The sequence below is a fragment of the Terrapene carolina genome, unplaced genomic scaffold (genome assembly GCF_002925995.2).
Source record: "Terrapene carolina triunguis isolate 2854851 unplaced genomic scaffold, T_m_triunguis-2.0 Scaffold96, whole genome shotgun sequence".
Lineage (NCBI taxonomy): Eukaryota > Metazoa > Chordata > Testudines > Emydidae > Terrapene > Terrapene triunguis.
In genome coordinates this window covers 73993294-74019817 of record NW_020664447.1, presented here as the reverse complement: position 1 = coordinate 74019817, position 26524 = coordinate 73993294, and the positions used below count along the sequence as shown (strand labels likewise).

Genomic DNA, 26524 nt, shown 5'->3' with positions numbered 1-26524 from the left:
GTTTTGCCAAAGGAAGTTATATTAGTTCAATTCAATTGATGCAGCTATTTGGGTTGAGTGTGTTCACACTGCTCCTTGTGCACCAGGGCATACTCGTGTCTACACAGGGCCACACTGCATTGATGTAAGCTGGTATAGTGTGTGTAGGTATCTCAGAGTCCTTCCCAATGCCTCCAGGCTCATTGCATTGTGGGCAACCTTCACGGCATATTGTAGGATCCCTGTTAGCATCCGAGGGAATTGTGGGAGCAAGGTTCAGACACCCATCAGACCTTCCTAGACCACACCTTGTCCCTGCACCATTTGTGAACTGGCTGAGGCCTTGAAGAATGCAACATTCATTATTATAACAGGACTGTATATATTACTGTGCATCTGATGCTCCACTCCCCTGCATGCATAGTTATTTATAGCTGTGCAGCGTTGAGGTAGAATGCATCCAGATCAGAATGGCATCATTTTACACCCCCTTTGCACTTTGATTTGGTAGCATTTTACACCACTTTGTCCAGGTGTAAATGACTAAACACATGTAATGCCAGGAGAATCAGGACTTATGTTGTTGCAATTTTAAGGGCTAAATTCCATTCCGAGTTTCACTGGTGTAAATCTGGGATAACCATCACTTCAGCTTTATATGGGTGTAAGTAAGCATGAAACCCAGACTTTAAGCCCTGTTCTGGTCTCACTTACAGTCCACATGTCCCGGAATTCAACATTAGAGCTCATCTGCATGTCTTTTGCCCCCGTGGAAAATTCTGATGAAAACAAAAAAAGTCTGTTTTCTCAGAAATTTCATTTTTTCCCTCTGAAAACTCAAAGATTTTCCCTGAAAACATGAACTGTGGCACCACCTGCAGTTTGCTCCGCTATGTGCCAGGATCATCAGCTGCACTACATCTCTCATAATTAGGCTCCGAATTTTTTTTTACCGGTAAAACTCAGTAAATGTCACTTTCACCATACACATACAAACCAACACAAAATATTTCCATCGGTAATAATAGAAATGTACAGATAGGCAAGATAAGAAAAATGCCGCTTGAGAACTTATTAGAGTTTGATTTTAGCATATCTACTTTGTATATTTTGACATGTGCTGTTGACAATTTGTGTTTTAACAGGTCTAAAGCTTCAACATTTTGAATCTCAACATCTACTGTTGTTAAATGTGTGACCCCACCCCATTTCCTGCAACTGTGAAAGTTTAAATTGATAAAAATAATTTTTAAAACTGCTTTAAAATAAACGTCAATGTTATCCAACAACATTGTAATAAAAATCAAATTATTGAAGTGAATTCGTCATGCTCCATGATCTCCCCTCTTGGTGAGGAGAAGCTGTACATCATGGAGTTCCTGGTTATGCTGCAATATGGGAGATAAAGTGCAGAAAGGGGATATGAGGAGCAAACTGCAACACCTCTGAGGTGCCACAACTCCCATTTTCAGCCAAAATATTTTGGTCTGTAGCTGAAATATTTCAACAAAAATTTAAATTGGAAGAACCCAATTTTTCATCAAAAAACAGCTTTGATGGGAATTTTTTTGACCAGTCCTAGTTTATGTAGTGCAAACGAAGAGTGATGCATTGCACCTTTTTCAATAAAAATGATACCCATCACTTTTCTCCTTTGTAAAACTTTGTATGGGTATGCTGGGAGACGTGGAAGGTGTAATACACAAAGGAAATGCAGAATATCTGCCCGTGGTGGAGAAGGGAAGAGAGTGGAGAAAGAGGCCTGAATGAGTAAGGTGTACAAAGCCTATGCTCTGGATTTTTTAAAAGTCTTGGTGAAGCTGAGTGCACATTACCCTGGTAAATTAAGCCTCACATAACTTTAACTTGCCTGACTGCCCCTTTTTATGTTGCCCCACAGCTCATGGACTTTGGTAGAATTACTGGCGGGCCAGATTTTCACATGGATAAACTGCTGTTGAAGCATTCCTCTAATGTACTAGGCAATAAAAATGTTTTCCTTCCCCAGCTCTTTCCACTTGTTTTTTTCCCTTTAAGAGACTTTTACTGTACAGATTTGCTTGACTTCCCCATGTCCCTCTTACTGTGTTCTGGGGCAGTCATGCAGTAGAGGTCTTTTCTGAGAGCTTTTTTTCAAAGCTCCTAACCTGTGGACTGACCAGTGATAAATAACCTCAGTTAATGTAACCATATCACCTTCCACCTGAGACTCTCAAAGCATTTTTACAAATATTATTGAGTTACACCTAATGGAAGAATTATCCTCATTTTACAGATGGGGAAACTGAGGCACGGATAGGTGACTTGACTTGCTCAGGGTCCCATAGGAAGGCTGTGGTGGACCAGGAAAAAAATCCCAGCTCTTCTGAGTTCTGTTCCCACAGCTTCACCATAAGACCAATTTCCCATCTCAACAATAAGCAGCAATTTTTTGATTCTTAGAAGAACACCACACAGCAATGATTCTGTTTTGGGAAAGGAGTGAGACCGAGCTGAGGATAATTAATCTATGAGGTTCTAAAATTGAGCCCTTGCTTTAGTTCCCAAGAGGGTGCAGTGGGGCAATTTTTGTTCTGTGTCTGTACAGCACCTAGCACAATGAGGTGCTGGTCCATGACTCGGGCTATGTTATAATAACTGGGCCTATAAATTTACTTCTCACAGTTGAGCTCACAATTAAGGTAAGGGAATGTTCACAGAATGTCACAGTAACATATAACAATAAACAAATGGTAATACAATAAGTAATAATGCTCACAATCAAGGAAGACAAGCAACAGATGAAGGATGGGAGGAAAAAACACAATATTAATATAATAAATTAATATTAATGGTCCCCCTCCATGTAAGCCATTATTAGTTGGCTAACTCCTTAGGTGTCATGGGAGACTTGACCATGAGAAAGCATCTGAATGTCTGAGCTATTAAACTCGTATTATACTTGAACTGAGTCAAAGGCCATTAACCTAGTACTGAACTTCTTGTTATCGGCATTGAGTTCCTCCAGCTTTTCCAGCTGATAAGTCACTTTGTACCTTCTGTTTCAATTTCTCCCCTTGGCAACAGGGAATTGAAACCCTTGTTATGACATTGAAAAAGTCTCGGGCCAGCTGCTGTAAATCAGTATAACTGAGAACTTGTCCCCAGATGTAATTTCAAACAAGTCCACAGAAAAACACACATTGCAACATAATGATACTTGGCATTTACATAGCAATTTTCAGATAAGGATCTTAGTGTATGTTTTACAAACAACAAATTAACTATTCTCACACTGTGGTCCAATATGTTTTATTGAATCTATTTTAGTCTTACTTTTTGGTCAAAGAATGGAATATCATAAATGACTCCTTACTAATTTCACTGGAGGTGCCATGGATGAAACCCACAGTTAGTAATGGACTAATCCTATACCCATATAGCAAAACCAATGTAATTTTCATTTGCATTATTGGTGGGCTTTTTGCCTTTTGAGTTACAGTCCAGTAATTGTGTGAACAGATGCCAAACTTGTGAGTGTATGGAAGCCACAAATATTAAAAATGAAGGCACTAGAAAGAAGCATTTCACAGTAAGAAAAGTCAGTAAGTCTGAGGAAGCTTGTATATTTCCTCTCTTCCATTGCTTTGGAAACTGCAACACATTAATACAAAACAGTGTCACACTGATGCTTTCCCCTTGTTTTTAGGAGTTTGTATTACACCCCCACTGCCTGCTGGAACTTGGCTTCGGAACTTCATGGTGATTCCCAATTTTCTGCTCTGAGTTTGGTCTCCAAGACGAGATAGCAATGCCCCAGATTCATCAGGCTGAGTCGCTAATTGCTGGATATGCTTTTTTTCCAGAATGAATTCCTAGTATAGAGAGAGAGAGGTGCAGTGGAATGACTGAGAGATAGAGAAATATTATTCCAGTTTTATAGATGGGGAAACTGAGGCACAGAGCCTTTAAGTGACTTGCCTAAAGTCACACAGTGAGTCACTAGGAGAGCTGGGAACTGAACTCAGATCTCCCGATTCCCAGTTCCAGGTTTTAACTGTTATGCAGTGTGCCCTCTCCCACTGTGTATATAACTAACCTCTACATATGTTGCTAGTACATGCACTACTGCATTTGCTAGAAGGCTCCAAAACACCCATCCTTGAATGAGCCAGACATCAGAGTCGCTTAAATTTTAGCTGCCTATACAATCTGTATTCCCTTAGCAGCAGGCACCCTGCTATCCTGAGCAGCTTTTCTATTACTGCTACAGCAATGTTTGTTACTTACTTGGATCATGTCCAGTTTTGACAACCATTCCATTTCCTGCAAGGGGCCATAATGCTGCGTGTGGCACTGCTCAGCCAGGTTGGCGATAGCTAACAACAAGCTGCCTAGCTCTTGACTCTGCAAAGGCATAAAAGACGTTGGTGAATTTTGCCCCACAGAACACTTTGCGCACAAGTGTGCCTGGGATTGCCAACCTCCATGATGAGGAAACGTCTCTCAAGGCTACTACACAGGAGTTTGGCTGGGTAACAATTCTGCTGTGAGATCTAGCTTCTCCTCAATGTGCAACCCAACTGCGCTGCTGCCTATATCTCTGCCCCCATTTCCTCCTACATCCCTCTCTTGGGCCCTCCGTTCTACCCAAGCTTCTCTCTTTCCTCCTCACTTTGTGCCCTTCTCAGCCTCAGCAACTGCTAATAATGACACTGGCCCTTCATCCTAAACCTGCGAAACCCCCTCCTAACTGCTTTTCCCCCCTCCCGGATGTCTTCTCCCCCATGGGGCTAGTCAGATTGGGGTCCCTCCAGATTGCCAGGCTTGCAGAGCTTAGCAATTTTCCCACAAGCCCCTGTTGCCTCCTGCCTGGGCTCTCTGTCATGCCCCAGCCCATGGCATGGCTCCCACTTGCTGTTGTGGCTGCCTCACTTGGTGATGAGAGGTAGCAGCACTAGTGAGAATGTGCTGTGCTAAGTGGCAGCTGTGAGTGGGGAGAGGCACAGAAGTAGGGCATTGCAGGACAGTGAAACCTAGGAAGATGAAGGGATGAGTGGGCAGGGCCGGCTCCAGGCACCAGCTTAACAAGCAGATGCTTGGGGCGGCCAAGGGAGAGGGGCGGCACCTGCGGCAATTCGGGGGCGGCAGGACCATCACTCCCTCTAGGAGCGAAGGACCTGCCGCCGAACTGCCGCCACTGATCGCGGCTTTTTTTTTTTTTTGCTTGGAGCGGCAGAAATGCTGGAGCCAGCCCTGTGAGTGGGGAAAAGGGGAAACCAGAGGGAGCTCTGGGAGGGGCTAGTGAGGGAGACGGGAAAAAAGGTCAAGAGGGAGAGGGGGAAAACTGGGTAGTAACTCATGGAGTGGGAGGAAGACAGTGTGTCTATAGGGTTGGACTGGAAAAGTCTCTCTAGGTGTCAGCTGGGAGCTAGGTTGGGAGAAAACTTGTCTGTATGGAGAAAGGATTGTGCCTAAGGCCTTGACTGAAATCCCCAGTTTAGACAATCAGTGACTAGCCCTCTTCACCAGTACAAACTCCTAGAGTAGACAAGAAAAGCCACTTGAAGTTCAAACTCACTGCTTGAAACTGGGCTAGACTGCACTGGCCACAAGTCATGGCCTACAGCCTCTTTGCTGGCAACAGTAGGGGTTTGCAGTGGTGCAGCTATACCAGTGGCTAGTCGCTTATAGCTGTAACAGAGGCAAATCTTCAGTGTAAACAAGGCTTGAATCCATCCGTGGAAACCACTGAAGATGTAGTGTTTGGAGCAAGTTGCTGCAGATTTTATGGTAGCTTCTGGCTTTAACATTGTCCTTTTGGAAAGAACTGAAGTTTAACAACGTAGGGCCAAACCCAGAGCTCCTTACTCACACAACGTTCCGCTGACTTCAGTGAGGACTAGCCCTGACTTGGAAGTTTAGCCAACAGCAAACAACAAACTAGATGGAAGTAAATAATAAGTTGGAGAGCAAACCAAGAAGAGTGATGATTTGTATATCTTAGAACAATGGGCAAGTTAATGAATTCTGGGCCTGATCCTGCTGCCAGCTCCCCCACTTGTCTCCAAGGAAGGAGGATCAGGCCCTGAATGTTTGTGATCTCACTCGTGTGCCAGTCTTTTCAGTTAGGGTATGTGTCTCCTCTGTTTTATCCATAGCTTGTGTTCTGCCGGAAGGAACAGAAGGGGCACTTTTGAACTTACCTGATATCTGAAGTGACCTTTCTCGTGGTTAATACTGACTTCCAGCTGCTTGTTTTTCTCCTGTATTCTGTTGCATTTCATCTGAAGCTCAGAAAGTTCCCTAATCAGCATCTAGGCAAGGTAAACAAGAATGCCCACTGGGGATGTGCTTTGCACTGCAGAAGGAGTCTAGCCCTAGTGTCACTCATTCTCCTAGAGCCTTTCAACTTGAAGGATCCCAAAGCACTTTACAGATTAACAAACTATGTCACTAACTGTGAGTTACACTCAAAGGCAAGTCTTTCCCTGGCCCCATGGCTGCACTGGGGGAAGCACAGGCTGGACCTGTTCAACAAGTGTTGTATAGGCTACCAGCATGCCCTGCAGCCTGCCATGACTCTGAAAATAAACTGGGCCATTCTGCTCTCAATGACAGTAATATAAGTCCAAAGCAACTCCAATAGAGCTTGTCCACACGGGAAGTTATTCTGGAACAACGTAGGGTGCAAATTTAAAGAGCAATAGCGATTCTGAAGTATTTCAACACTCTTATTCCTGCAGGCGAGTGTCCACAACAGGGAGCAACTCCACAATAGCTATTCTGGGTCAACTTCCTTATTTAGACAAGCCCTCACTCTGGATTTACACTGATATAACTGAGCACAGAATTTGGCCCCTAATGCCAGGTTCCTGGCCTTTGACAGAACAATGCCTCCAGGTGCAACTCAAATGCTACTGTGATGGCCACCATCTTGGCCAACAAACAGGGGAATAAACAAGGGCCCCAAAGAGCTGGAACCATAAGTCTTCCCCTTCCCTTGTAGGAGCCTGGATCTAGCCCTCTGTTTTTATTAACAGAAAAGGTTAAGGATAATTCACTGTATTAAAAATAAAACACCCGGAGAAACTCTTCTCTATCAGGAATCTCCTTCAGTGGCCACAGTTTATAAGCGCAGGTCTACATTGTGCTAGAAGCCCCATGCTGTGGACCATTACTACATAGTCTGCCCTTGGGCCTGCCTGACCCAATAGCCATGGGACATTCTGATGGGGGATGGAGTGCAGAATATGCCATAGAGATTGACACTACTCATCTGAGAGTAGAAATTTGCCCAGGGTGATCAAGTGATGAGAATGTACATAGTGTTTGTGATCAGCAATATTCCAGAAATCATTGTCCCTTTCAACAGTTACATATGGTTGCCAATTTTGGTTGGACATATTCCTGGAGGTTTCATCACATGACATAATCTTTAATTAATCTTTAATGCTGGAGACTCCAGGACAGACCTGGAGGGCTGGGGGATGGACCCCAGCTAAGGGTTCAGTGGAAGTCGCTGGTGCTCAGTATCTCACAGAATCAGACCCTGGCTTAACTCTCTTGGACTAACTACTATCTAATATACCATAAATAACATGCTTGATAACATTACAAGTTTTGTGGTATCATGTTCCCGTTGCAAGGTTTCAAGGTCACGCTGGCTTTTCTCAAAGTCATCTGACAGGGTGATCAAGTTCTTTATCAAGGTCTGGTTTGTAGCTGACAGCGTCTCATGCCGTCTGATAGCTCCAATGACAGAATCTGCACCATACTCCAGATAGTCTGTAGTGAGACACAGGGGAAACACAGCACAAAGGGAAAACAGACTTAGCTTACCAGGTATTAGAGACACTTTATTTTCCTCACTTTTCAAGTTATGTACCAGATCCTTTAAGCAACTGAGGGTATGTCTACACTGCAATAAAACACCCAGAGCTGGCCCATGTCAGGTGACTTGGGCTCGTGGGGCTCAGGCTGGAGCCAGGGCTCTGGACCCTCCCCCTTCACTGGGTCTCAGAGCCTGGGCTCCAGCTGAGGCCCAAACAGGTACGCTGCAATTTTATAGCCCAGCAGCCCAAGCCCAAGTCAGCTGACATGAGTCAGCCGTGGGTGTTTTATTGCAATGTAGACATATCCCGAGTGGCTCAGGGGAGATACTGTGTATTTGCAACTCCCACACCTTCCAGGAGGGGCCAATTGCACAATTGGGCCCTGTCCATGCTAAATAAAACTTTTCCATGAAAACTGACTCAATATTGCCAACTGCAAACATTCAAACCTGATGAGATGATTTAAAATGAGATTTTTTTTTAAATATTAAATTTGGAGTTATTTTTAGTTGCCTTCCAGTTTTTGGAGCCTTTAAGGTTCATGTTTTCAATCTTTTCTCCACAACCACAAGAGCCAGAAGCGGATATTTTTAAAATGAAAGTTGAGAGTCTTATGACTTATGAGAGTCAGCTGACTTCAGGAACTGGGATTTTAAGACCAGCAAGTATTGCGAGACTCATGATAAAGTTGCAAGAGTTGGAAACACTGTAATGGATATCTCAGAAGAAAAAAAAGACTTCTTGTCCTGACAGCATGTAGGCACGTAAGAAAATCAGATGGCTTGAGTGACTTAATTCCATAAAAATGTACCAAGTTTTTGAGCAATTGACACTGTTTTTATTAATGACCTTAGCACAAAAAGTAAGAGTGTGCTAATGAAATTTGCTGATGATACAAAGTTGGGAGGCATCATCACTGTAGAGGAGGATTGGAATATTTAAAAGGGAACTCTGGATAACCTTGAAGGCTGGAGTGACAGAAATGGGATGAAATTCAATAGTACAAAGTACAAGGTCATGCACTTAGGAGGGTCTTATCGTAAGAATTTCTGCTACAAGCTGGGGGCTCATCAGTTGGAAGTGACAGGAAGAGGAGAGAGACCTGGGTATGTGGGTTGATCACAGAATGACTAGAAGCCAGCAATGTGATGCAGCTGTGAAAAAGTCAAATGCAATCCTAGGATGTATTACGTATTGCCAGTAGAGATAGAGAAGTATTAATGCCATTATACCAGGTACTGGTGAGACCTCATCTGGAATACTGTGTACACAGAACAGCTCTTGTCACCAGGGGTGAAAGTAATTTACAGGATTTACCGGTACTGCCGGAGTCCTGAGGGGGCGTGGCCTCATCCGGAAAAGGCGTGGCCTCAACCGGAAGAGGCAGGGCCTCTCAAGATTTAAAGGCCCTGGGGCACTGGCTGTGGCTGGGAGGCCCAGGGCCTTTAAATCAACCTGGGGCTCCCAGCTGCAGAGGTGGCTGGGAGCCCCCGGGGCTCAGGGGCAAATTAAAGGGCCCGGGGCTCCGGCCGCTGCGGAGCTCCGAGATTTGCTGGGCTGGGGCCGGGATTTAAAGGGCCCGGAGCTCCCGCTGCTGCGGGGAGCCCCGAGCCCTTTAAATCCCGGCCCTAGCCCAGCTGCCGGAGCTGTGGGCAGGATTCAAAGGGCTCTGGGCTCCCTGCAGCCGCGGGACCGCTGAGCCCTTTAAATCCCGGCCCCAGCCCGGCCGCCGGAGCTGCAAGCAGGATTTAAAGGGCTCTGGGCTCCCCATGGCGGGGAGCCCAGAGCCCTTTAAATCCCCGCCGCGGAAGCCGGTGCGGTCCGGCACGGTGTACTGGCTCTTGCTGGTACGCCGTACCGTACCATACCGGCTTACTTTCACCTCTGCTTGTCACCCATATTCAAGAAAGATGAATTCAAACTGGAACAGATGCAGAGAAGAGCTACTAGGATGACCAGGAGAATGGAGGGCCTGTCTTATGAAAGGAGACTGGAAGAGCTTGGCTTGTTTAGTCTCCCAAAGAGAAGGCTGAAAGGGGATATGAGTGCTCTCAATAAATATATCGAGGTGTAGAGGAATAAATACCAGGGAGTGTTAAGAGCTATTTAAGCTAAAGGACAATGTTGGCACAAGAACAAATGGGTATAAAATGGCCATGAACAAATTCAGGCTGGAATTAGAAGAAAGTTTCTAATCATCAGAAGGGTAAAATTCTAGAACAATGTCCCAATAGGAGTTGTGGGGAGAAATAACTGTATTAGTTTTGAGAGAGAGCTGGACAAATTTATGAGTATGATTGGATGACAGGGCTGCTTGTGATGGTAAGGGGCAGGGTTCAGCAGCCCCAGTGATCAATTGCAGTTTATGTCTTATGTTCCTAAAACCTTATGCTTCAGGGTGTCAGCTGGCCAACTGCAGGGGTCAGGAAGGGATTTCCACTCCCTCCCCCAATGGATTCTGGGAGTTGGGGTTATCTCCTTCCTCTGAAGCATCATGGATGGCCATGACTGGAGAGGGGACACTGGGTGAGGTGGGCCAGGGCTCTGAGGGGGCACCGAGCATTCTCTCTCTCAGGTGCTTGGCTGACTGGCTCTTGCTCATGTGCTCAGAGTCTATGATCACCATAGTGGGGTCAGGAAAGAATTTCCCCTCAAGTCAAATTGGCAGTCACCTTGGGGGTTTTCGCCTTCCTTTGCAGCATGTGGGTGCAGGTCACTTGCCGGGATTATCTGGGTCCATGTCACTTAATGTACTTTTTGGTACAAAATCTTAATTCTTGTCCCATCCTATTGCTGGAGAACCTGGTTCTTCTGATTCTGCACTTAGATTCTCTTGCTGTTATATGATATCAATATTCTGTCCTGTGAAAAACTCTTATAGCCTCTGACCAAGCTTCCCACAAGTGAAATGTCCCTGTAATAGAACCAGTGCCATCCAGTGGTGGAGAGGTGCAGCTACATTTCAGTACATCTCTTAAAATGGACTGCATTATATTGTCGTAGAGAAAATCATTGCAGGGGCCTTCGGCATTGGTGCATTAGTCGCTCCTATTCTCTGCCTATGGCACACAACAGTCTGATCTCCTGTAGGCTGTAATACTTTAGTCTCATTTCAGTTGTTGGGTTTAGTGTGTGGGTGCTGGGTGGTGTTGGTGGCCTGTGATATACAGGAGGTCAGACTAGATGAGCTGGTGGTTCAAATTCTATGATTGTCTCTACGACAATATAATGCAGTCCATTTTAAGAGATGTACTGAAATGTAGCTGCACCTCTCCACCACTGGATGGCACTGGTTCTATTACAGGGACATTTCACTTGTGGGAAGCTTGGTCAGAGGCTATAAGAGTTTTTCACAGGACAGAATATTGATATCATATAACAGCAAGAGAATCTAAGTGCAGAATCAGAAGAACCAGGTTCTCCAGCAATAGGATGGGACAAGAATTAAGATTTTGTACCAAAAAGTAAAATATGGCATAGAAGAGTCTGCTTAAAAGAATCTACTCTTAGTCATGAATTCTGAGTTAAGCAGGTGATCGCATCACGCAAACGTGACCGTGTTGTGAAGGGAAGCTGGTAAATTTCCATGGCTCAGGTTCTGAATGTTGCTAAGAGATGAATAATCTATAGACTTAACACCTGACTAGATGTTAAATGGCTGTCAGAAGAGATATCTATGATAATCTGATTACCTTTTAGTGCACAATTATCACTTCAGCCTTGAGTCTGGGCTAGAGAACCAAGACCTGACATACTCGAAAGAACTCAGATGGATGTTTTGATGCATTTAAGCACATTCTTATTCTATGAGGAATGTGCAAGTAACAAGGCAGAATCTGAGATTTGGAAAAATTAATTAAGTAGCTGATCCTTTATCTGATATGCAAATAACAAGCTGCACTGTATTTACTTATGATAGGAATAAACTGAAAGATAAACCACATATTTTAAAACTAGAAGAGCTTATATCAGCCAAAATATCACTCCTGTAAGCTAAAACAGGATTTCTCAACTTTTCAGGTTGGTGACGCCCAAGTCAAAAGCAAAGATGTTCATGATCCCATTACATTTAGTACAAGAGTAACAAGGTATCAGTGATAAACTCTATAGGCTTATCATTGTTATTTGTGCTTTGAGATGTTGCCAGAGAATGCTTGCCCTTGGAGGGTAAGAGTGTGCGAGAAGTGGAGGAGAAAGAGTTCCTTTACTTTATATTGTAATAAAATATTTAATGCTTCCCTCTACTTCACCCACCCCGATTACCTTTCATGACCTTGCGACCTCTGGGTTGCAACTCACAGGTTGAGAAACACTGAGTGAGAAGTTAGTCTGGAGCATCTTCTAGTGACTCCAATTGTTTAATAAATAGGGAAGGAGAAATGGTCTGGGCCAAGGATGCCTAAAAGATCCCCAGAAGCTTTGGCAGGAGTCATCTGTGGATCATCACTCTACTGCTGGGCACAATGGATCTGCCCACTGCAAGGATAAAGCTTAGCTTTCGTGGGGGGCTGGTCCATGGCTGTGGAACAAACTCCCACGGGAGCTAAGAACTGCCTGAAACCTCATCACTTTCTATTCCAAGGATAAGCTGCATGTCGGACTTTTCTTTCCATAGCAAACATGCAGAGCAGAGCAGAAATAAAGTACCGATGACTAGGCTATGTGGCCAGGAGCAAAATGAGTCAGTGAAAGTTACTACTATTACTTTTAAGGAGACTGCAGATGCAGTGTAAGAGCACTTACTGTCAGGCAACTGGTCAATGACTTTCAGTAGGAAATCCTCGTACACTTTTTGCTTGGCTACCTTCTTCTGCAGCTTCTGTTGTCTGTAAAAATGCAGCAAGAAATATTTAAAGTTTAATAAAAACCAATGAGAACACAAGGAGCTAATTACATGAATCCCCTGTGTCAATTATGGCCTCTTGTCACACTTGCACTACTCATGGGAAAGGATTTCCCTTATAGTAATGTGAATAATGGTGTAAGTATGTTGCATATAAATGACATAGCATCCTTCATCAGATCCAAAAGTGCCCAATCAGTTCAGCCTCCCAACACCGCGCAGAAGTTAGTGTTGTTAGAATAGCATTACTGTACTATTGTAGTCATAGTGTATTTTTATAAATGAGTAAACTGAAGCAATGAGAGGTTAAGTGACTTGCCCACGATTATCTAGCTAGTTTGTGACAAAGCCAAGAACCCAACACTCTTGGGACCTTGTACCAATAAAGTCAATGGGAATTTTGTCAATAACCAATGAGAGTAGGACTCTAGTGGCCTGCTTGAACCACGGGACCATCCCATCTATCCTAGGGAGGAGTGACTGAAAAAGATTTGGGGGTCGTGGAGAGTAATCAGCTGAACATGAGCTCCCAGCACGATGTGGTGGCCAAAACAGCTAATGTGATCCTGGGATGCATATAGAGGGGAATCTCGTGTAGAGGTAGGGGGGTTATTTTACTTCTGGTTTTGGCACTTGTACGACCACTGATAGAACCCTGTGTCCAGTTCTGATGGCCACAATTCAAGAAGGATGTTGATAAATTGGAGAGGGTTCAGAGAAGAGCCACAAGAATGATTAAAGGATTAGAAGACATGTCTTATGGTGATTGAGCTCTTTAGGTATATCTACACAGCAGCTAGACATCCGCAGCTGGCCCATGCCAGCTGACTCGGCTCGCGGGGCTTAGGCTGCGGGGCTATTTCACTACTGTGTAGAAGTCTGGGCTCAGGCTGGAGCCCAGGCTCTAGGACTTTGCGAGGTGGGAGCATCCCAGAGCTCGGGCTACAGCCCAAGCCCAGAAGTCTACACAGCAATGAAGCAGCCCAAGCCCTGTGAGCCCGAGTCAGCTGGCATCGGGCAGCTGCAGGTTTTTCTTTGCTACGGTATGTAGACATACCCTTTGTGTTTATCTATTTAGCTTAACAAAGAAAAGATTAAGGGTTGACTTGATTACAGTCTATAAGTACCTACATAAAGAACAAATATTTAACAGTGGGCTCTTCAGTCTAGCAGAGAAAGTTATAACACGATCCAATGGCCGGAAGCTGAAGCTAGACAAATTCAGACTGGAAATAAGGTATGAATTTATAATGATGAGAGTGTAGTTAGCCATTGGAACAATTTACCAAAAGTCGTGGTGGATTCTCCTTCATTGACAATTTTTAAATCAAGATTGGATGTTTTAGATATGCTTTAGGAATTAGTTTGGGGAAGTTTTCGGGCCTATGCTATACAGGACATCACACTAGAGGATCAGAATGGTCTCTTCTGGTCTCGGAATATATGATGCTAGGACTGGATGACGGGATGGATCACTCAATAATTGCCCTGTTCTGTTCATTCCTTCTGAAGCATCTGGCATTGGCCACTGTCAGAAGACAGGATACTAGGGTAGATGGACCTTTGGTCTGACTCAGTATGGCCGTTCTTATGTTCTTTTGAATCTAACCATGACAAACGTTTTTCCCACATAGCCACAAGAGCTTTTATCTTCTGAGGGTAAATAGCAAAAAAAGAACAGTCGTGTTAAGGCCCAAGACCAGGAGATTTGGATTCTATTCCTGCCTCTCACACAGACTTCCTGTGCAAACCCCTCTGTCTCTCTGATCTCCTGTTTGCCCATCTGTAAAATGAAACATGTGTGCTCTGTGGACAGCTGGACCTAAATTCACCATCAAGGTGCTGAATTGTTCAGGGATTTAGTATGGTAATTCTGTACCAGCTCCATTAAAAGTGGAGGGTTTGGATTAATTAAATAGGTGTTATTTATTTTATATTAAATTCCATGTTTTTAATATTATCGCCCTGTTCTCAGTTTCTGATGGAAGCCTTAAGAGCTTCAGAACCTGTACAAGTTATTCAGTGAATTTAGCCCTTTGTTCTTAAGCTCACTGGGGCAGGGACTGTAGTTTTGTTCTGTGTTTGTGTAGTGACTAGCACAATGGGGCCTTGATCTAAGACTGGGGCTCCTAGGTGCTAAAACAGTATAAATAATAAATAGCAATGTTTGCAAGCTGTCCACAAATGGAGCATGACTTTTACACGTCTTTTGTTCATAGTTGTCTCACTAATATTTTTTGCAAACAAATTCCAGCCTGAGTGTGTGTAACTAAGTGGCTGCAACAAACATTCTATCTTTCAATACGCAAGCTGTGTCGCATGCTATTGCTTCTGTTCCCTGATTGGATGACCCTTATCAACTACTACTTTTGATATCACTCAAAGGCAAATCAAAGAGATGTGAATTTGCAAAATGTTCACAAATAATTGTCTTGACTAGTCACCCCTTTTTAACTAAAGTGCCTACGGAGTAGAATGTAGCAAAAGCAGCATACAGTAAAAGTACATGGGAGAGAGGAAAGTTTGACCAACGGCCCCATGGAAAATTCAGGTCTTATGAAACATACTGTTTGATTTTGATTGTTGAATGTCTCTTTGATTGTTGTTATTAAGCAGAGATGGGACCAACCTACAGAGTTATTAGGAAGAGACAGCTAACAGTTATGGGAGATTCGATTATTAGAAATATAGATTGCTAGGTTTGTGATGACTGGGAGAACCACATGGTGAATTGCCTGCCGGGTGTGAAGGTTGCGGAGCTCTCGAAACATCTAGATAGGCTTATGTGCAGTGCTGGGGAGGAGCCAGTGGTCGTGGTACATGTAGGTACCAATGACACAGGGAAAAGTAGAAGGCAGAAAACTAAATATTGACAAATTTTGTAAGTGCTTATATACAAATGCTACAAGTCTAAATATTAAGATGGGTGAACTTGAGTGCCTGGTATTAAATGAGGATATTGATATATTAGACATCACAGAAAGGTGATGGAACGATGATAAACAATGGGACACAGTAATACCAGGGTACAAAATATACAGGAATGACAGAGTAGGTCGCACTGGTGGGGCAGTGGCCATATATGTGAAAGCACAGAGTCAAATATGGTAAAAATCTTAAATGAATCAAACTGTACCATAAAATCTCTGGATAGAAATTCCATATTGAATAAATAGCAGTAAGAATACACTGCCAACCACCAGACCAGGAAGGTGATGGTGATTGTGAAATGATCAGGGAGATCAGACAAGCTATAATAACAGAAAACCCAGTAATGCTGTGGGATTTCAAATATCTCCATATTGACTGGGACCATGTCACCTCAGAACGGGATACAGAGATAAAATTTCTAGACACCATTAACGACTGCTTCTTAGAGCAGGAGATCCTGAGACTCATAAGGAGAGAAATAATTCTTGATTTAGTCCTAAGTGGAGCCCAGGATCTGGTCCAAGAGATGAATATAGCTGAAGTTCTCAATAATAGCTACCATAATGTAATTACATCTAACATCCTTGTGGGGGAGGGGGGGATACCAAAGAAATCCACCAGTGTAGCATTTAACTTCTAAAAGGGGAACTATGCAAAAATAAGGATGCTAGTTAAACAGAAATTAAAAGGAACAGTTACAAGAGTGAAATGTCTGAAAACTGCATGGAAACTATTTAAAAACACCATAATAAAGGCTCAAACTAAATGTGTACCTAAATTAAACAAAAACAAAACAGCAAGAGGACCAAAAAAATGCCATTATGGCTAAACAGATAAAAGAGGCAGAGACAAAAAGAAACCCTTTAAAACTGGAAGCCAATCCTACTGAGGAAAATAGAAAGGAGCATAAACTCTGGCAAGTCAAGTGTGAAAGTATAATTAGGCAGGCCAAAAAAATAATTTGAAGAGCAACTAGCAAAATAAAAAAAAATGCTGTGAGATTTTGTGTAAATTACATCAGAAGCAGGAAGCCTGCCAAACAATCAGTGGGACCACTGGATGATTGAGGTGCTAAAAGAGCACTCAAGAAAGGCAAGGCCATTGTGGAGAAGCTAAATCAATTCTTTGCATCAGTCTCCACTAGCATCCTTCAGAGGATATGGTGAAGACTCTCACACCAAAGCCATTCTTTTTAGGTGACAAACCTAAGGAACTGTCCCAAATTGAGGTATTAATAGAGGAGTTTTGGGAACAAATTGAAAAATCAAACAGTAATACATCACCAGGATCAGATGGTATTCACCCAAGAGTTCTGAAGGAACTCAAATATGAAATTGCAGAACTACTAACTGCGGTATGTAACCTATCGCTGAAATCAGCCTCTGTACCAGATGACTGGAGGATAGCTAATGTAATGCCGATTTTTTAAAAAGGCTCCAGAGATGATCCTGGCAGTTACGGGCTGGTGAGCCTAACTTCAGCACCTGGAAAATTGGTTGAAACTATAGTAAAGAACAGAATTATCAGGCACACAGATGAACACAGTATGTTGGGGAAGAGTCAACACAGCTTTTGTAAAAGGAAATGATGCCTCACCAATCTATTAGAATTCTTTGAAGGTGTCAACAAGCATGTGGACAAGGGTGATCCAGTGGATACAGTGTATTGTACTTTCAGAAAGCCTTTGACAAGGTCCCTCAAGTAAGGAGTCATGGATCAGTAACTGGTTAAAAGATAGGAAACAAAGGGTAGGAATAAATGGTCAGTTTTAACAGGGAAGAGAGGTAAATAGTGGTGTCCCCCAGGGATTTATACTGGGAACAGAGCTAATTCAACATATTCATAAATGATCTGAAAAAAAGGGGTAAACAGTGAGAAGCAGGGATCTTAGAAATCCGCTTGCCATGGAAAAAACAAGGAACAACGTTTTTATAGAGCATCTTTAGTTTTTACATTTTGTGAAAAAATAAAAATATATACAATGGAACCCTGATTATCTGATCTAATTGGAACTGGGGCCAGATCGGATAATCAAAAATGCGGATAGTCAGGAGAATGGGCCAAGCCCCGGGTGGCGGGCTTGGGCTGTCAGCCCAAAAATTGTAAATATAGCAATAAAACTTTGTGTTCAACTGATACCTATACATATTATGGCTAGGGAAACTAAAGTTCAGTGTTTCATTTAACTGTGGAAAAACACAGATTTTCATTTTTTTTTGTCAGAGATTTTTTTTTTTTAATCACGGAAAGCTAGGATCCCTGGTGAGAAGTCAAAGATTGCAGATGATACAAAAGTTACTCAAGATAGTTAAATCCAAAGCTGACTGTGAAGAGTTACAAAGAGATCTCACAAAACTGGGTGACTTGACAACAAAATGGCAGATGAAATTCAGTGTTGATAAATGCTAAGTAATGCACATTGGAAAACATAATCCCAGCTATGCATACGAAACGATGGAGTCTAAGTTAGCTGTTACCACTCAAGAAAGAGACCTTGGAGCACTGTGGATAGTTCTTTGAAAATATCTGCTCAATGTACAGTGGAAGTCTAAAAAGCTAACTGAATGTTAGGAACCATTAAGAAAGGGATAGAAAATAAAACAGAAAATATCAAAATGCCACTATATAAAGCCATTATACACCCACACCTTGAATAGTATGTGCAGTTCTGGTCAGCCCATCTCAAAAAGATATATTAGAATTGGAAATTATTAGAGGTATGGATTAGCTTTCATATGAGGAGAGATTAAAAAGCCTGAGACTGTTCATCTTAGAAAGAAACTAAGAGGGGGATTTTATAGAAGGTCTACAAAATCATGAATGTTGCGGAGAAATTGAATAAGGAAATGTTATTTACCCCTTCGCATAGCACAAAACCCGGGGGTCACCTAATGAAATTAATAGGCACCAGGTTTAAAACAAACAAAAGGAAGTACTTCTTCACAAAACACACAGTCAACCTGGGGCTGTTACCAGGGGAGGTTGTGAGAGCCAAAAGTATAATTGGGTAAAAAAAGAATTAGATAAATTCATGGAGGCTAGGTCCACCAATGGCTAGCCAAGATGGTCACGAATGCAACCCCATACTCTGGGTGTCCCAAAATCTGACTGCCAGAAGCTGGGACTGGAAGACAGGGCATGGATCACTCACTAATTACCCTGTTCTCTTCATTCCCTCTGAAGCATCTGGCAATGGCATCAGAAGACAGAATTCTGGGCTAGATGAACAATTGGTCTGACCCAGTAGGACTATTCTTATGTTCTTAACGTTCTGGACTTTCTGATTTAAGCTTTCACAAAATGTGTACATGTTCAAATCTGGGGGGTTAGCTCTGTTCTGAAGGTTTTACCACTCCATGGAATGTAAGTTATCTACCTGAGAAACTGAGTTGATCCTGCTAGTATTTGAACTTTCAGGGTCTAGATTACTACAATGCAAACCTGAAGTTTAGGTTTCTAAGCCACAAACACAGGTTAGAAAGACATATGCAAAATGATATAGTAAAACTCTTTAAGTGGGTGGTGGAAAGTGAACTCTTTAGATAACCCTAGGTGGGTCTGTTGCATACCTGACTTTGAGTTTTTCAAGTTCTGCTACCAATTTATCTATCTCCCTCTGTTTTATTTCATTCATTTTTACTTCTGCTTGGTATTTCTGGAGTGCACGCCTCCTCTTCACATCACTTTCTTTAAGAAACTTGTCAAATTTAAGAGTTTGATTCCTGCTCTGGCAAAAAAAAGAAAAAGAAAAAAAGATGACATATTTAATAAACCAGGGCAACACTCCATTCAGGGAAGGGACTTTGTGTAAAATCAATGAAATGTGTGCGTGTTCTGCTTGCTGATCCTTGTTAAACTAAAGTTTTACAAATCTACAAAGACCAAGGTTTGTTTCCATTTATAGTCCTGTAGGATGAAGGATCAGGTCCCCACTAGGTACCTGACACCAACATTTGTCACTGCTGAATTTAGCCCTACATGTTTTACTGCATAAGCAGAGGGGAGCAGTGTCAGTCTATAGAGGCCTTCAGGATCAACCCAATGCTGATGGAGCAATCTGAAAGTCATTCTTATCACTGTGAGTGTGATCAGACAGAGAGCGAAGGAGCGCACATTGCTCTCACTTGGGAAAAAGCGTACCAGGCTGCAGCTCTTGCCTGCTCCAACATGACTCTGCCAAACACTCAAATGCACCATTGACTGCACCAGGCCCAGAAGCAAGTGTGCAGATATGCAAACCACCAGAGCAGAGTCCTGGGAATGTGAAAAGACCAAGACTAACTCCTCAGGGACCCTGAGTGCTCTCTTCTCATAACACAGATGGGAAATGATGCTTACATCCTGCTGCTTTTTGGCAAATTGTGCTCTCCGCTGAGCCACAGCTTCCATCCGCTCTTTAAATTCCTGCCTCTTAGCAATCAGCTCTGCCGTGACACGATCAACTTCAACCTCTTTCTTCAGAACCAAGGTTTTTTGCAAAGAGTTTGCATCAGTCTCAAGAATCTTGCTGGGGGCCTACAAGTGGAATTGGGTTTTCAAATCAATAGAGGCACATAAATTCCTGTGAAGTTCCCATGGGTCTTGCATAAAAACAAATTCAGTGCATCATTACTTTTTGTCTTAAAATATTAAACAAAATAATAATTTTTATCCCCTTGCCCTCAAGGTACGGATTAAAATAAGAAAACAAGGATTCAAACAAGAACATGAATGCTGCAGTTTTAGGGCCAAGTCCTGATCCTATTAAGGCAAATGACAGAGCTTTCCTTGACTGCACTGAGAGCAGACAGTGGCCCAGAGCTCCCAACCTGCCAAATGTGACCACAATGTGAGAAAAGAATTTATACAGAGGGACATAAGCTATATATCAGTGCAGGGGCTTAATATCAGCTGGGCTGTATTTATTTCCTCACAGGCAACATTTTCTACAATCCAGTCTTGATGGCGATGCAATGCACACAGGACCTGATTCTCCACTGGCGTAACTCAAGAATAACTCCATTTTGGTTAATGGAATTCGACTGGGGTAAATGAGAGTAGAATCAGAATTTACCATGTTGGATAAGATGCTTCAGAAGATGGTGTTAAGGCGTTAAGATGTGACAGGACATCCTAACTACAAAGAAGTGATTAGCAGGTGTCACTAAACCCTCAGGAGGTTTGTCATTGTCTTTTTTCTTAGCCCAGTCCTGAAGTTCTTAATAAAAGTCTGCTCTACTTTCTACTGAGGTCCACAGCAAGGTTGCCATTCAGGTCAGTGGGAGTCTTCCTAACTAAAGATGTCATGATTGGGCCCATGGTAGTTGGAAGCTTGAAGCTGAAATTTATTTCCTTATTAGAATATATTTTTCCAGCTTGGTGCCCACACTGGTTTGTTAATTGGCCTCTCGTATTTGTGTGTGTATGAAAAAGAGCACTGAGGTGTTTTTGCAAAAGAAATCCCCCATATAAAGAATGACATGGCTTGGCTAGGGTTGAGAGGCCCACATTTGAACAGAGCTCTTGTATGAGCTGTCTGCAGCATCCTTTCAAGGAACTTTCTGCAACTATGTCATCACATTAGCTCAGCAACTGATACGTGGCACTGAGGTAATTTTCCTGAGGAAAAGGGTTCCACGGTCTCACCTACAGAGCTGTCCTTAGGATTTATGGGGCCCTATGCAGTATTATTAAACTGGTGCCCCTACACTGGCGTATTTGGCTTTGTGAATACTGGTGCCCCTATACTGGTGCACCTATACCAGTGCAACTGGTACCCCTGAGCCGGCACATTCGGCTCTGTGAATATGGCCCCTGCCTTCTGCCTAGTAAGGAGGCTGCAGCGTGCGCTGGATGTGCAGGAGCTGACCTGCTGTCCCGGTCATAGATGTGGACTCCGGGGGTGGGTGCTCTGGGGCTGGAACACCCATGAGGAACTGGCACCAAGCTCCTCCCTTCAACCCTCTTCCCCCCACGCCTCTTGCGCACCAGCGGCCCGGCGCTTACCAACTCCTCCCCCTCCCTCCCAGTGCTTCCGGAGTGCCGCAAACAGCTGATTTGCGGCGTTCAAGCTCCGGGAGGGAAGGGGAGGAGTGGGGATGGGGTGCGTTCAGGGAAGGAGGCGGGGAAGAGGTGGGATGGGGATGGGGATGGAGCAGGGGCAGGAAGAGGTGGGGCGGGGGCTTGGAAGAAGGGGTGGAGTGGGGACGGAGCCTGGAGCGGAGGGGGGCGGTCCAGCATCCCCGGGCAAGATGAGAAGTCATCGCCTATGGTCTCAGTGGTGCCCCAAATTTTCAGGTGCCCTAGGCAGCTATCCTGCCACCAAACTCAGATCCTACACCAATGAGGGCCATACAATTCCCATATAGACAGACACAGGTGATCTGAGTCTTGATGACACATACACAGCACCCTGTTGAAGGGGAAGCTCTTGAACTATGTTCCCTGTGACACACAGACACAAAAGGAGGAGGCAAAAAAACCCACATCTAACCTCGCTGATGATGGGGATATGAGTAACGTCTTTATCCTCTTCTTCCCTGGGAAAACAAATGAGAGTCACTTTTACATGGAGAGAATTAAGGACACCTTTTTGACAGGCCAGATCAGAGTGATAGAGTTTAAGGCCAGAAGGGACCACACTAGATTGTCAAGTCTGATCTCCTGTATATCACAGGCCACCAACAACACTCAGCACCCACACACTAAACCCAACAAAGAAAATGAGACCAAAGTAAATAAGACCCACAAGAGACCAGACTATTGTGTGCCACAGGCTGAGAATAGGAGGGATTGATGCACCAATGCCCAAGCCCCTGCCATGGCAGGGAATTGATTAAGTGAGATGGACCCAGGTGTAGCTGGCAAGTGACCTGCACCCACACACTGTAGAGGAAGGCGAAAACCTCCCAAGGTTACTGCCAATCTGACATGGGGGAAAATTCCTTCCGGACCTCACACATGGTGATCAGTTAGTCCCTGAGCACATGAGCAAGAACCAGCCAGCCAAGCACCTGAGAGAGAGAATGCTCGGTGCCCTCTCAGAGCCCTGGCCCACCTCACCAGAGTACCATCTCCAGTCATGGCCATCCCTGTATTAACTGGGAGTGAGTCCCAGGGCTGTTGAGCCCTGCCCCTTCCTCCGCCCCCCAATCACAAGCAACTCCCTCATACAATCATACTCAAATTTGTCCAGCTCTCTCTTAAAGAGAATTAAGTTATTTGCCCCCATAATTCCTAATGGGAGACTGTTCCAGAATCTCCCCACTCAGATGTTTAGAAACCTTCTTCTAATTTCCAGCCTGAATTTTTTCATGGCAAGTTTATATCCACTTGTTCTTGTGAGAGTATTATCCATTAGCCTAAATAGCACTTCATACTCCCTGGTATTTACCCCCGATGTAATTATACAGAGCACTCATAACCCCCCTCAGCCTTCTTTTTGCTAGGCTAAACAAGCCAAGCTCTTCTAGCCTCTTCTCATAAGATAGGCCCTCCATTCCCCTAATCAGCACCTGCTCCACTTTAAATTCATCTTTCTTGAACATGGGTGACAAGAACTGTACACAGTATTCCAGAGGAGGTCCTATAAACGCCTTGTACAATGGCATTAATACTTCTCTATCTCTACTGGAAATGCCTTCCCTAATACATCCTAGGAGCGCATTTGCCTTTTTCACAGTTGCCTCACATTGATGGCTAGTCATTCTATAATCGACCCCCACACCCAGGTCTCTCTTTTTTTGTTTCCAACTGATGAGCTCTTGTAGCAGAAATTCTTATTATTAGACCCTAAGTGCATGACCTTGCACTTTGTACTATTGACTTTCATCCCATTTCTGTTACTACAGTCTTCAAGGTCATCCAGATCTTCCTGTATAATATTCCGATCCTCCTCTGTATTGACAATGCCTCTCAACTTTGTATCATCAGCGATTTCATTAGCACACTTCTACTTTTTGTGCCAAGGTCATTAATAAAACTTAAATCCACATGTTCAAATCCCAATAGGGTAGACTCACTTCATCTTTCTGAAAGAGACCTCTTGTGTGCACATTAAAGGTTTCCTGGCACTTCTCTTAAGACTAGAAGTTTGCCCTGGTGTCCTTAGTTAAACACTGTATAAAAGATTAATTTAGTGCTCTCACAACACCGTAAGATATACAGAAGTATTCTCAAATGTTCAGATAAGTACCTGGATAGATGAATGTTATTTTTGTTTTACAAATATGAAAAGTGAAACATTGGCAGTTGGTGACCTGCCCCTGGGCACAGAGTCAGGCAGAACTGGAACAAGAATTTAAGTTTCCATTACAAGATTAATCCCACTGCAAAATGTCTCAAGTTATCATTTTCCATTTTGGTTTGTTTGTGGTCATGAGGGTTAGAAGCCTTGAGCCTTGTATTACTGGGGATTGAAATATTTGAGTCTAGGGTGCTATAAAACTCTAGATATGGCCCTTAAATGTGCACAATTAGAACTAATGGGCATGTCTGGTATGTTACTTATTCTTTTGAAAAGATGTTTTATAAAAAAAGAAATGGCTGCCAAAACACATGAGGACTATGCATCCTTGACCTCTCATGACTTTTTAGACAGCCAGCAAGTCAACCTGACATGGTAGATTCATACTTATGTCACAACTACAGTATGTTGGCAAACAGAAACCATACTGATGGCCACATTACAAACAGCAAACTAGACAGATTAACAGGACACACATATGCAGCAGCTGCTGCACATATTCAGTTTCCCAGATTTGTCCTGGACTTTTCCAGGGCTGAGTTTGCCAATTGTGCATATGAGTCTCATTATGCATGGTTGGGTTTTTTTTTTTTAATAGACTCCATACTATCTTCTATACCTTGTAAGTTTAAATGATTAACTGCCTTGCTGTCTTCTACTCTACTCTGGGTTTGCAAGATCGATTCAGATACAATACATGGACACGTTCAGATGTTACAAACAATAATTTTATAGTCGAAATTGAGATCGCTTCAATCTGACTAAATTGTCCAGCCTAAAAGCATCATCCAAGATAGCTCAGCCCCTGAGACACAAACTCCACAGTCAAGGCAGATCCCCAGGGGAGGGAGCTATTTTTATATGTTTACCATAAAGGCTACTTCAATACTAATCAATCTGTTCTTCTTATTCTAAATGTATAGAACCACACAGGGAAAGGGGAATTCAATTTCTGAAACTCAGGTCTCACAGGCACATTCACTTTAACACTCCCCTTTTAGACTTTAGATTCAAGGAAATAAAACCGTGAGTGCAAGTGACATCACCTACCTGTGTTCCCCTAACTGGGTTACAAAAACGTTCCTCCTCCTGTTTTCCAGCTGCAGTGAGTACCTAGGATGATCGTTCCTTGGCACTGCCAGGGACTCCAGGTCACTCATGATGAGCTCGGGAATCCAGCTGGCGACTTTCCCTCCCTGCAATACTTCATGCACAAGCCATGTGCGTTGCAGCGTCGTTCTCCTGCTGCAGAAGGGAAAAAGTTTGCAACAGACGTCTAACTACAACAAAGCAATTAGAAGTGCATTGTTTTAACTGCACGAGCGATGCAGAGCAGTCTATTTTAGTAGCAGCTTCAGAACGTGTTGCAAAGCTCCTGCAGAGCTCACGCACAAGAGTCGGGGGAAGGCGGGCGTGGGGGAAGGGGGAGAAGAGGGAGGAGGTGAGTTTGCTGTTGCTACAGTTACCTTTCAGTAGCCGGCCTCTTTCGGCGTTCCCCTAGCAACCCTGGGCCGCGTTCTAAAAGAGAACGCGGGACACAGAGTGGATCAGGGCCTCAGTGCAGGGAGAGTGTCTTCGCTGAGGGTGGCTGGCTGGGCTTTGCTTGCCCAGGGAATAACTCCGCAGCATAGCTATGCACAGCAATCTCATTAAAACACCCTGTTTTTATTGCAGTTGGAAAAGGAAAACACCCCCTCCCCCGCCTGACATCTGCAGTAAAAGAGCCCGGTCCAGATGCACTGAAATAAAGGAAAAATAAAAGCAAGTCTGAATACTTTAAGGATACAAACATTAAAAATGGAAGTTTGGGGTGACATTTGTTTGAGCTTTTGGAAGCTGTTTGGTTTGCCTAATTCTTTCCTTTTCCCCACAGTTCCCAATCCTTTTGCAGCATATCCCTGTTTAAAACCTCTCAAACTTCTAATGAGTTGATACTGGACTAAGAGACTTGGGCACTGAAGTTCCCTTCCCACAGAGCAGGCTGTGGCTGTGCAAGTTTGGGAACCACCCTTGCTCCTGCCCCTACACTGGGACCCCATCTAGAGGTAAGGAGGCTCAGTCAACATGATTTGGTTTGTTTTTTTGTTTTTTGGAGACAGCAGGCGGGGTCTTTCTGAGATGCTTATAGTGGTTCTAATCTGGATGATGATTTTTGTCAAGAGGACACCTGTACAATTCATACTAGACTGTGACCCCCCAGCTCATGACATCACGACCACACACAACCATAAGATCATATATTTTGCACAATATCCATCAACCTTTATTGAATTCAAACAGTCAACCTCTGTGGTTAAAGGCTCCATCTCCTATTCCCTTGACCCCCTGCAGGATTCTTTTTTAAATCACGAGGAGCCTGAAATCTATTGTTTTTCTCTTACTAGATCCTGTTGTAGTCCTGATTTTTTTTTAAAGTACAGAAAATGTCACTAGAACATCACATGACTAGTCAGTGTATGTCATTTGTATATTATGTTACTTAAGATTTTAAACATAGTTTCCAAAGCCCTTTGGAAGAAGCTGTGAGACTCTCTCTTAAATACTTTCTGGGTCCAAAGACACTGGGCTAGATCTTCAGCTGGGGTAAATGGGAATAGTTGAATTGAAATGAATGGAGATACGCTCTTTTAAATCAACATAGGAACTGGCCCAATAATTCTGACAAACACTTCTAATGATAAAGGGACACGTTCTCTGGTCCACTCCATACCACTTTACATCATGTAAGTGTGC

At 43.4% G+C, this 26524-nt stretch overlaps 1 protein-coding gene across 1 annotated transcript; it reads right to left on the bottom strand.

Moving 5' to 3' along the window:
• Nucleotides 1–1109: 1109 nt before the first annotated feature.
• Nucleotides 1110–25339, bottom strand: CCDC197 (coiled-coil domain containing 197). The gene is made up of 10 exons (XM_026651516.1): nt 25258–25339; nt 24842–25036; nt 22040–22085; nt 19906–20082; nt 19137–19294; nt 12537–12619; nt 7577–7746; nt 6165–6275; nt 4249–4365; nt 1110–3833 (listed from the first exon to the last, which is right to left on the bottom strand). The coding sequence occupies exons 2-10, from the start codon at nt 24949–24951 to the stop codon at nt 3639–3641; spliced, it is 1167 nt and encodes a 388-aa protein (XP_026507301.1). The 5' UTR covers nt 24952–25036; nt 25258–25339; the 3' UTR covers nt 1110–3638.
• Nucleotides 25340–26524: the final 1185 nt, after the last annotated feature.